Source organism: Netta rufina (assembly GCF_964035555.1).
Source record: "Netta rufina genome assembly, chromosome: 16".
Classification (NCBI taxonomy): Eukaryota; Metazoa; Chordata; class Aves; order Anseriformes; family Anatidae; genus Netta; species Netta rufina.
In genome coordinates this window covers 15,494,291-15,506,342 of record NC_140140.1, presented here as the reverse complement: position 1 = coordinate 15,506,342, position 12,052 = coordinate 15,494,291, and the positions used below count along the sequence as shown (strand labels likewise).

At 61.5% G+C, this 12,052-nt stretch overlaps 1 protein-coding gene across 1 annotated transcript; it reads left to right on the top strand.

Moving 5' to 3' along the window:
- Window positions 1-1,085: 1,085 nt before the first annotated feature.
- STK35 (serine/threonine kinase 35) lies at window positions 1,086-11,433 on the top strand (the record flags this gene model as incomplete). Its single annotated transcript, XM_084296499.1, has 3 exons — window positions 1,086-1,527; window positions 5,947-6,697; window positions 10,866-11,433. 2 exons carry the CDS (start codon window positions 1,086-1,088, stop codon window positions 6,660-6,662), a joined length of 1,158 nt encoding a protein of 385 aa, XP_084152625.1. The 3' UTR covers window positions 6,663-6,697; window positions 10,866-11,433.
- Window positions 11,434-12,052: the final 619 nt, after the last annotated feature.

Below are 12,052 nucleotides of genomic sequence, written 5' to 3'. Positions count from 1 at the left end.
GCTGATAACGTCAGCCAGCCCCTGCAGGCACTGGGGGGGCTCCGCCACCCCCCAACCCCAATCCCTGGGGGTCCTCCGAGCCCCCCGGCAGCAGCGGGTGGCGGTGCCGGGGGGGGTTGATGGCAGTTTTGGGATCCCGGGGGAGGTGATGGCCCAAATTTGGGGACGGATTGGGGCAGGGAGTTTGGGGCTGGATCTTGGTGAGCTTCGTGCCCCGTGCATGGGGCTGGAATGGGAACGGGACCGGGACCGGGACCAGGACCCGGACCCGGACCAGGACCCGGACCCGGTGCCCGCGCCCCCCGGTGCCCGGCCCGCGCCCCCCGGCCATGGCCCCGCCCCTCCTGCCCTGGCCCCGCCCCCTTCGGCCAGGCCCCGCCCCTCCCAGGTGCCCGGCCCCGCCCACCCCAGCTGCACACGCGGCCGACGTCACCGGGCTCAGCCCCTCCCCTCCCTCTAAACCCCGCCCCCTTCCCCCTAAACCCCGCCCCTCCCCCTAAACAACTCCCCTTTCATCATAAACCCCGCCCCCTCCCTCTAAACCCCGCCCCTTTACCCTTAAACCCCTCATCTCCCCCTAAACCCCACCCCCTTCTCTCTAAACCCCGCCCCCTCTCTTCAAACCCCGCCCCCTCCCCCAAACCCCGCCCCTCCCCGCTCTGTTTACACCGGCCCGGCCCATACCAACCCACCGCGCGGCGGGAGGAGGGGGGGGGGGGGAGACAAGCGATCCCACACCCCCCCCACCCCATTACCCCCCCCAACCCCCCTATAAGCCACCTCCCTCTCCTTAACTCCCCATTAAACCTCCCCCACCTCCCCCCAGTCCCGCCGGCGACCCCTTTTCCAACCTCCCCCTTTTACCCCACCCCCCCCGCGCCTCCCCGCAGTGGTTCGCCCCGCCGCTCGCTGATTGGCCGCTTGCTTAAAGGGGCCGGCAGCGCGCGCTTTTCCCCCCCCCCACCCTCCAACCAGCGGCGCGCGCGCCCCCCTCGCGCGGGCGCGCCCCAAGCGCGCGGGGGGAGCGCGCGCGCAACCCCCTCCCCCCCCCCCCTTTAAACCCCCCTCCCAACGGTGGCGTTGCCATGGAGACGGCGGACGGTGGCCGCCGAGGGACACAAAGGGCGGCGCGGCGGCGGCGGGCGGCGAGGCGCGGGGCCATGGCGGCGGCGGCGGCGGGGCCGGGAGGTGCCGGTGCCGGTCCCGGTGGTGGTACCGGTCCCGGTGGGGTCCCCCGGTACCGGCTGCTGGCCGAAATCGGCCGCGGGGCGTACGGCGTGGTGTACGAGGCGGTGTCGGGCCGCAGCGGAGCCCGGCTGGCCGTGAAGCGGATCCGTTGCGACGCCCCCGAGAACGTGGAGCTGGCCCTGGCCGAGTTCTGGGCCCTCACCAGCCTGAGGAGGCAGCACCCCAACGTGGTGCGCTTCGAGGAGTGCGTGCTGCAGCGCCACGGCCTGGGGCAGCGCATGAGCCACGGCAACAAGCGCAGCCAGCTCTACCTGCGCCTCGTCGAGACCTCCCTCAAAGGTACGGCCGGGCACGGACCCCCCCGGGCCATCCCCGGTACCGGCACGGCCTCCCACGCCCCCCCCCCGGTACCGGCTTGGCCTCCCCTGACCCCCCCAGGTACCGGCACCACAACCCCAGGGCACCCCTGGGCCATCCCCGGTACCGGCACGGCATCCCCAGGGCACCCCCGGTACCGGCACTGCAACCCCAGGGTACCCCTGGGCCATCCCCGGTACTGGCACGGGCTCCCCAGGGCCCCCCCGGTACCGGCATGGCCTCCCCCGGCCCCCCCGGTACCGGCACCGCACCCCCTGGGCACCCCCAGGTCATTCCCGGTACCGGTACGGGCTCCCTAGAGCCCCTCCGGTACCGGCACGGTATCCCCAGAGCCCCCCCGGTACCGGCTTGGCCTCCCCTGACCCCCCAGGTACCGACACCGCACCCCTGGGCCATCCCTGGTGCCGGCACTGCATCCCCAGGGCCCCCCCGGTACCGGCACCACAACCCCTGGGCACCCCCAAGCCATCCCCGGTACCGGTACGGGCTCCCCAGGCCCCCCCTGATACCGACACTGCCCCCCTGGTACCGGCACAGCACCCCCAGGCCACCCCCGGTACCGGCATGACATCCTCAGAGCCCCCCTGGTACCGGCACACCCCCCTCCAGACCCCCCCAGTACCTGTATGGCCCCTCAGGGACCCCCCCGGTACCTGTACGGACCCTTCCTGTACCAGCATGGCCCCCCCGGTACCTGTACACCCCCCCCCAGTACCAGCATAGCACCCCCAGATCCCCCCCCAGGCCCCCCCTGCCTCCTTCCTTCCCTCCCCCCCACCTCTGAGCTCCCCGGACCCCCCCCAGGTACCTCCATGAAGCCCCCAGCCCCTGCTTTCATCCCCCCCCAGTGCCCTCTCCCCTCAGGGAGCAGCCCTGGCCCCCCCCCCCCTCTTATCTCCCCCCTCTCTTTATTCAACTCCCTTCCCTTCCCATATAACCCCGGCTCACCCCAGTGCCCCCCTGCTTGGCTCAGTCCCCCCCCCCATAATCTGTGCCCCCCACCCTGCTGACACCCACCCCGATCACCCCCATGGGACCCTGCAAACACCCAGCCCGCTGTCACCTCCCCTGGCCCCTCTGCTGCCCCCCCATCCCCTCCCCTCTGCCCCCTTCCTCATTGTGCCCCCCCCCCCAGCCCCGTGTCCCCCTCCCAGGGGTCCCCTTGCTGTTACCCCAGGCTCAGGTGCCCCCTGGGGACGTCCCCAAATGCTGCCCCCACCCCTTCCCTGCGTGTTCCTTCTCCATCCCACCCCAATTCCCAGCTGCTGTGCCCCCTGCGCCCCCCCCTGCAGCCCTGACACCCCCCCCACAGCCTGCCAGCACCCTTGGGGACCTCCCCTATGCCCAGTCCCATCCCTGAGCACCCCGAGCAGCCCCTCTCCTGTGACACTGGGGGGTTCTCACACTTTTGGGGCCAGGGGAGCACAAAGAACAGCCTCAATTTCCCCCCCCCACCACCCCCAGGGGTCCCTCGCAGCATCACGGAGCCGTTGGGGTCACCACCATGCTGGTGACATCCCCCAAAACGCTCCCTCCCTCTGCCCCCTTGGCTGCCTGTGGGGTGAGCTGCCTGGGGGTGAGCCAGCTCACCCCCAACACCTCCCCAAAAATCTGTGAGGTGCCAGGACCCCCACACACACCCCTCAGGGGGGCTCGGTCTCCCCGTTCCTGTTCCACACCCATGCAGCCTTTTTCCTCCAGACCCCCGTGGCAAGCTGTGGGGCCATTCCCCGAGCAGATCATCAGCTCCCAAACCCATAGGGACATGGCTGGGCTTGTAGGGCCGTCCCCACACAGCCCTAATGCTGGCCTCCCTCCTCTCCCCGTGCTCAACCCCTCGAGGCAACATCTTGCAGGAGGACGGGGACCAATTTCCCAATTTCCTCCTGTTTTTGGGGTGCCCAGCTGCAGCGAGGAGACCTCCCGCACGGAGAGCTCTGCCCGCCCTGCCCCTGCCGCCTCCTCCAGCCCTGATTTTGATAAATATTTATTTATTTTTAAAAAAAAAAAAACAGAGCTAGGAGGGTGCTGAGCTGTGTCCCCGAGGTGCCGGCGTGTGGCCGTGCCGCTCCGCACGACCGCAGCGCGGCTATTTACGGGCTGCACAGATGCCGTGCCAGGGCACGGGGGGGGGGGGGGGGTGAAGATTAATCAGAGGCTCTTTCTGAATCGGGGGCATAACTGCCTGGCTGCCGGGCTGTGCCAGGTCGCCCTCATTTTAAATTTATCGTCCTGCATCTCCGTTTTGGGCAGGATGCAGAAGGAAGCCTCGAGGAGAGGTGGGCACGTGAGCAGTGCGCTCGGTGCCCCGATGCGCGCGCACCTCCAGGGCTTGTGCGTGGCTGCGTGCTCTGTTTTTCACTCCTGACCCACGGGAGATGTGCAGAGCTGCCTCTCTCGGTGAGGGTCGCTTCCTAGCACCCCTTTTTCCGAGCCACCGACCCCCACCGTGCTCGTGGGTGCCCGGGCATCACCCGTGGGTCCAAGCACCCGGCTCTGCGCCGCCGGCACCGCTCTCCAGCGCAGCCTCTTTGCACAGAGGGGCTCAGGATGCTGCTTCTGCTGTCATTATGCTGCTCCCTGCGATGCTGGGCGAGTCAGTGAGCTGGTAATGAGCTCCCAGGACAGGCTGCAGGGATATAAAAAGGTTGGCAGAGGATTGGGGCCGGCAGCACAGGGACCCCTGCTCGGTGAGGAGGTGCTCGGAGGCCAGGTTTGGCCTCTCCTGCATCCCTTCAGCTCCTGGCAGCCCGACAGGCTACAAATCTCATCTTTCGGAAGCGCCGTGCCAGCTCTTTATGTTTAAGGCTGTTTGTTTTGAAGGCAGGAAGATGATTTAACAGCTGAAACACTTTGAGATTATAGGAAGAAAATGAGGAAATGTTACTCTTGGCTTCGGGCTCCCCCAGCAGCGCTCCACCCAAGGCGAAGCGCGGCTACTGCCGGGTCAGCGGCGTCCTCCAGAGGGTCTGGGGCCAGGTTTTTAACTCAGAGCCTTCTTTCTAACACCAAACCTCTCGTTGGAGCCAGCGGGACCTCGTCCCATGAGAGCAGCACAAAGAACGAGCTCCGTGCCCTGCTGCTGGGCTTCAGCATGCCCTGGGTGTGAACCAGGACGAGCAGCTTCTGCCTCAGCTCCCCGCTGGCATGTCCTCACCCCGGAGGAGCTGCACATTTCTGTCCTGCAGAGCTGAAGTTCCCTTTCCCTCTCCCCACCACGCAGGACCAAGGTGTCACCCCCTCATCCACCCCTCGCGGTGCCCCAGCGCCGCGTCCCCACCCCGTTGATGCTCCCCCGTGCCCCGGCCCTAATCCCTGGGCCCTGCTGAGGGCAGGGAGGTGCAGCCAGCCCCCGGTGTTGTGCCGTGTTTCATCTCCATAGCAGTAGCCATGGCTACAGACTGTTTGTGCAAATAACCCCCATTCCCACCCGATTCCCACCCGCTCCCACCGCTGTGCACCCGGGTTGGTGGCCTTGGTAGTCCTTGGCTCTACCTGCTGCAGGAAGGTGGCTTTCCCTGATGGTCTCTAGGGCTTTGCTTTAAAAAAAAAAAACCCACAACACGACTTTGTCAGGCGGGTGGAGTGAGTTTACTGGCCCCAGATCGCATTTGTCTGGGCTGTGCTCGCTGTGGCAGAGGTGAGCGGCGTCCTGCTGCCTCTCCCCCTGGTCATTGAGGGAAAACCGATTCCCGGAGCAAAGCAAAGCTTGTGGCTCGTGTGTGTGGGCTCCTGCAGTCCTGGGGGCACGGTTTGTGTCCTGAAATGGCAGCGCCAGCAGCTGGCTGGCTCAGGGAGAGGTCTGGTGAAGGGAGAAGTTGGTTGGGCCGTGATAAATAGTGGTGGCACTGCTCAGCAGGGCAGCAGGTGTGCCCGTGGGCATGGCTGAGATGGCATTTCAGCCTCCAGTTTCCTCTTCGAAGCCTTGCTGACACTTAACCAGCGCTGTGTGAGGTGGCAGAGCCCCCCGAGCACAAACCCAGTGCTCCCAGTCAACGTTTCCAGCCTGAGAGCCGCCAGCAGGGCCGTGACACCGGCGTGTCTCCGTGTAGCACAGCTTGGCTGGCTATTGGGGTGATTTACAGCCCCGTGGCAGGCACAGCAATAAAGCACAAGGCTATCACCAACCTCTGCCCGCTGTAAAGCTCAGTGGTGGAGCTGGTGTCCACCTGGAAATAGTTTTCCCCTAGATTTGCCACCGAACCCCCTGGGCTTTTCCCCCCCCTGGGCTGCTTTGGCTTTCGGAGCCCAAAGCACACTGCCCCGTGGCAAGTTCCTGGGACCCCGCCTGTCTTTGTGAGCCTTGCTGAGCTCACCTGGCTGCTTTGCAACGTTCCTGAAAAACTCACTCTTGTTTTTTTTTTTTCCCTTTTTGGTAAGGTGAGAGGATCCTGGGCTACGCGGAGGAGCCGTGCTACCTCTGGTTCGTGATGGAGTTCTGCGAGGGGGGGGACCTCAACCAGTACGTGCTGTCGCGACGGCCCGACCCGGCCACCAACAGGAGCTTCATGCTGCAGCTGACCAGCGCCATCGCCTTCCTGCACAAGAACCACATCGTGCACCGCGACCTCAAACCGGACAACATCCTCATCACCGAAAAATCCGGCACCCCCGTTCTCAAAGTGGCCGATTTCGGGCTCAGCAAGGTGTGCGCCGGCCTCGGGGCTCGGGGCAAGAAAGGGGGGGCCCAGGAGAACAGGAACGTGAACGTGAACAAGTACTGGCTGTCCTCGGCTTGTGGCTCTGACTTCTACATGGCCCCCGAGGTCTGGGAGGGACACTACACGGCCAAGGCTGACATCTTCGCCCTCGGCATCATCATCTGGGCCATGATCGAGAGGATCACCTTCATCGACGCCGAGACCAAGAAGGAGCTGCTGGGGACCTACATCAAGCAGGGGACTGAGATTGTGCCCGTCGGGGAAGCGCTGCTAGAAAACCCAAAGATGGAGCTGCACATCCCTCAGAAACGCAGGACTTCCATGTCTGAGGGGATCAAGCAGCTCCTGAAAGACATGTTGGCTGCTAACCCGCAGGATCGACCTGATGCCTTTGAGCTTGAAACCAGGATGGACCAGGTTACGTGTGCTGCTTAAATTCAGGGCAGGGCACCGCCGTGCTCTGCAGCTGGGTAAGTGATCGGACTTTTTTTTTTTTTTTTTTTTTTATGTTATTCCGTCCGTTTTTGTGTTATTCCGGCCCTGTACCAACCCGTTAACGCACTTTGTGGTGACACAATGGAGTCTTTTATGTTCCCAAAGCTATTTCTACGGTGACTCATCAGAGCGCTGCTTCTGAGGGCTCTTTTTCCACCTATTCTATTGCAGAAATAAAGCAGAGGTGGGAAGCAGAATTAGCAGCTGGTGCAGCCCAAAGCCCCAGCACAGCCACGGGGCTGGCAGGAGCTCTGCTCCTCGGGGCCTGGCCAGGTTTTTGTGGTGGGGGGGACGTGTGAGCACCCCCTGACACCCAGCTTTGGGTCCGTGCTGTGATTTGGGCTTCTCCTGGCCAAACGCTTCAATGAAATCAAAAAAATCACAGATCACAAGGGGCGAGGTTGGTGTTTTTCCAGCCCTGGTCCCTCACGAGCTGGCACAGCACCTCCAAGTCCTTGCCCAGACACCAAGCAGATCCCTCTGGATCAAAGTAAGACACAGGTACAAGACAGCAAAGACCCAAAACTGCTGCTGTAGCCAGGAAAACCCTGGCTGGCAGCCTTGTGATGGATGGCTGCGTGCTGTTCCCGTGTGGATGTACCCTTTGGGGACAGGGGCTCTGGGATTTACTCAGCTTCTGGCACCCTGGGGGGCTCCCCAACTCTGTGTGTGTGCACAGCAAGTGTTTGATGAACCCCCCAAAAGTGAAGCCCGAGGAGATAGGGACACAGGAATGGAAAAGCCCACTGGGTGGGTGCGGTGCTGTCACTGCTGGTTTGTCCAAACCGATCCACGAGCCGTCTCCTTCGTGTTCCTGGCACAAAAGATTTTGGCTCCCTTAAGCTCTCCTGCGCCAAATAACTGATGTGACCTGACAGCTTCTGCCAGGGGCTGGGGCTCGGCGCTGGTCCTGGGGCGAGCATGGGCTGGGGATCAGGGCAGGGGAATGAGTCTGCAGGAACGGGAGTGCTTCAGGAGGGCATAAAAAAGCCCCGGGGCCAGGGCAGGACACCTACTTCATGCCCTGGAGCGAGGGAGGAGGCGTTTCTGGGAGCTGCTGCTGCCTGGTGAGGGTCTGGGCTCGCCGCTGCTGCCATCTGCTCGTGCCCTACACGATGCTGAGTTATGCAAGCAGCCCGTGCCCTCCGGGGAGAATTCATCCCTTGCATATCTGCAGAATAGGACATGCAGGGATAACAAACACGCAGGGGACAGTCCTACCCCGGGGCTGTTTGCATAAAACCCAGCTGCCTCCCCGGCCATCCTTCCCCTCCCCTCCGCAGTCAGCCTGCACCGATTGTCTGCCGGTGACGCAGCTGCAGCGGCGATGCTGGGCTTATATAACGCAGCGTGGCCCAGATAGGAGCCCGGCCGTGTGTCCCTGCACACCCACAGCCTCACACGGCACGGCAGGAGCATCCCTCTGCTTCGTTTGTGGGGCGGCAGAGCAGTAATTGTGCTCCCCTGTAGGGCTTTTTAATGCGCCCTGTCCGGGTGCGCTGGACCCAGCCTGGCTCCGGCTGCACGGAGCTTTTGTTTCATGCAAATCTCAAATCAAGAAGCCCGCTTGAGAAGCTTAAAATTGGGATTTAGGGCAGGGCCTGAATTCTGCTCCCAGGTAATTTCAGCTGACCAGGAAACTCAAGTAACCTCCTGCCACGAGGCTGTGGCACCCGGGCACAGGGACGTGCAGCAAGTTCCCCTTCCCTGAGACCTGCTCAGGCTTGGTTCACGTCACAGCCTGGAAAACTCTAACCCTGATCCTGGCAATCAGATTTTCGCTTATCCTGTGCTCCGCCACTGACCTCTTTGTGCTTCACATCCCGGCAGCTCTGCCTTGCCTTCTGGTGCAGGTGCTGCCAGAGGGCTCCGTACTCCGGTACCCTTCTAAAACACAGGCATTAAATTCAGTTCCCAGCCAGGAAAGTGTTTCTGGCGCGGTTTCAGCTGAACACAGGGATGGAGACGAGCCTGCTTATCACCTCCTTATCACCTTGTCATCCTCACCAGCAATTCCTATGGCCCCAGGGGCAGCAGGTCCTGCAGAGGTGGGCAGCATCCCTTGGGGAAAAATGGTTCTGCCCTTCCCCGAACTGCTTCCCCGTGCCCTGCAGCAGGGGTTTTACATAAATCCTGCCTTTGCTGCTCCACAAACGTGCCTTCTGGGCAAAGGGTGCAGATGTAGTGCAGTTAGCAGCTGGATTGTGTCGGGTACCTGCTGATGGTCTCCTGATTGCTGTGCGATAGCGTGGTTTAAGCACTATTTCACCCTCCTTACTGATATGGGAAGGCTTCCCCTAAGTCAGAAGGTTGTAAAGCAGCCGAATCTCAGCTTGTCCTGCTGTGCCTCGTGGCTCTGTTGCCTTCCTCAGCCCCCACAACCCCCCGGCCATGTCCCTGGCTGCCCTCCCTTCCTGTACGATGTCCAGCTGCAGTGACATTGCTCAGCGTGGAAGGCAGCATCTGGTAAATCATTCTGCATTTTGTGTTTTGGGTTAATCAGGTCCGATTTTGGGGTGGGAGGCAGGGAGCTGTGCGTGCAGGGCGGTTGCCTCCTCTCCCCGCTGAGCACATCTGCAGGGCAGGGACCTGGGGCAGACCAGAAACGTCCCTGGTTGTGTCGGTGAGGCCTCCCCTGCAGGTGCTGGGCTCTTCTCCCGTGGCTGAAGCCCTCTGCTCCCACCAGGACCTCGTTGCCACCTCCTGCTCGCCGTGCCCAGCGCGTCAGTGCCACCCTCATCAGGTGTTGGTCACATCCTGCCGGTGCCGGGCGAGCGTTCGAGCTGCTTAAAACCCCCAAATGGCGTCAGTGGAGGGATTAAAAGCTCTCCAGCAAGCCCCAGGAACAACGTGCGTCAGCGTGGTGAGCTCTCTCTCGTCTCCGAGCTCGGAGCTGCTCAGACAAGGAGCTTCCTGAAGCTGCTCCGGGGAACGCGGACGGCGGCGCTGGCCTACTTGCTGATCGAGCCGTACCCTGGGAGAAATCTTCCAGCAAATTCCTCACACCATCGCCCCTGCCCTGACGTCCCGGTGGCTCTCACAAGCCTGCCTCGTTCGGCAGAAAGGCTTTTTTTCTCGCTGCAGCCCACAAAGGTGGCGTTTTCAGGCAGCCTCCCCCGAAACGCAGCGTGCGCCTGGCCCCGGCCCCTGCTCCGAGCAGTGGAGGCAGCCTCGTCCTAAAACCTGCTCTGAGGTGTGGGCTTCTGTACGATTTCCTAGGAGTAGAAATCTTAAATCCCAGGACTTAGGAATCGGACTGGATGATCCCTATGGATCCCTTCCAACTCGGGATATTCAGTGATGCTGTGACTGAGGGATTGGAGCACTTGGCAGCAGCAGTTTTCTTTCAGCAGCTCTCTCCTGCTGCTGTTTGTGCCAGTGGGGACCTGAACCCCACTTTTATCCACAAAACTTGGCTCAGGGCTTTAGTTTTAACTACTGCTAATTGCAGGGAAATCACAGCACATGGTGCAAAGCACCGCGCTCCCCTTGCTCTGAGTTTTTTTTGGGGTTAAACTGGGAAAAGGCAGCTGCTGGCTTTTGTTCCTCGCTTCTTCCCCCAAACCCAGGCACCCAGCACCCCGGCGGGCAGCGCTTTGTGCCCATCCTGCTCGGCTCTCGGTCGTGCTGAAACGGGTTTCGACGGCCTCTTGCAGAGCCACTTGAGAGCCCGAGCTGCTGCTGACGCACGGGGCGAGAGGCTCCGAGCAGCTCCCAAGTCACGGCGTGTTCCACACCTCCCGGCAGTGCCTCACGTGGGCCCTCAAGGACGGGCGCTGTCACCCCGAGTGCCCGGCCCTGTGGCAGCCGGGCTGTCACCACGAGCCCCGTTTTGGGGCTGCGGGATGCCTGCTCCGTGCGGGGCTCTCTGAGTCACTTCTAAGAAGCAAAAAAAAAGAGGAAAAAATGACCACAAACTGCGAGGCTTGACCCCAGCAGCAGGGCTGGACTGATAATAAAAGAGGTAAAGGTAGAGACGTGGAGCTCTCAGCCCTTCCACCCAGCTGGGGGGCTCCAGCACAGCCCAGTTATCCCATCACCTCCTTCCTCCTAACTGGGATAAAACCACTGATGTACCTGGTCACCAAAACCAACAGACCTGGTCACAATTTCTCCTTTCTTGTTTTTTTTTTTTTCTTGCAGGTTTATCTACCAGGGACCCGTAATCTCCAATATTTACGTGCAACGGGGGATGTCAAAGATAAGGGAAGAAAGACGAGGCAGAAGATCCCTGGTCTGCAGGATCTCTGGCAATGTGAATTTTTGGGGTGTTGCTTTTTGTTGGGAAGAGGTGTTTTGGGGCGGCGGGGGAGGGCTGCAGGGGCCTGCAGAAGAGCACAGGCTGGGCAATCACCGTGCTCACTGCTCCTGAACGAGACCCAGGGAGCAGAGCTGCCCCTGCCCAGCCCTCCCCACGTCCCCCGTGCTGCAGTTTGACTCGGTAGATGTTAATTAAGAAGATCTGGTGCCGTAAGGAGGTGGCAATCAGCTGCCAGGCACGAGCACTGAGCCCAGCTGGGCACGGTTTGGGGTTAAAAGCTCTTGTTTCCGCCTCGGGAAACGGGAGCGAGGCGATTGCTGGGTTTGCACCGGGACTGCAATGCTTTAGGAAAGGTGAGGCTCTTGAGCTGGGTATTGCAAGCAGTAAAATGATGCCATAGCCACACAGCCTCATGCTGCTTGGGCTGCAGGCAGTTGGCGTTAGGATAGAGCAGCATAAACGAGCTGGAAAGGTGCTGGGGAAGGGACAGCACCTAGACAGAGGATGATGGGGAGCCCCTAGGTACATTTTTAGGCAAACATTGTCTGCAGACAAGAGAAATAGAAAGCAATCCACTGCTCCGAACCATTTACTGCCAAACTTCAGTGCTGAGGACCGCCTGGGAGAAGAGGTTTGGCCTAAATGGCTCGTGGGCTGGATTCCAGCCTCCTGCAGATCACTTCTTCGTGCTAGGTGACTGTCTCCAGACAGTAAAGGCAACGCTGCTGTTCAGCTCTGGTCACTCGGTTACAGTTCAGTACAGGGCAGGCAGGGAGATGGGAACCTCAGGCTGAGCAATTAGCCCTCCATCTCCCCCCCTTGTAATTAGAGCAACATTAATAACGTTCTGGGGCTGCCCCCGTCTCGATGGTCTTTAGACTTTGCTCACTGTAAATGCAATGTACAGCACCACCTCTACCACCTCTCCTCCATCCTGCAGGCTCAGAGCTAACTAAAACACTTCCTAGCAGGCTAAATCCTCTGGCACAGGTCTGGGGAGCAGGAGCAGGCACCTCCTTGTGCCCAGCGTGCTTTACTGACCTCCTGGGAACAAATGGAAAAGGAGTAG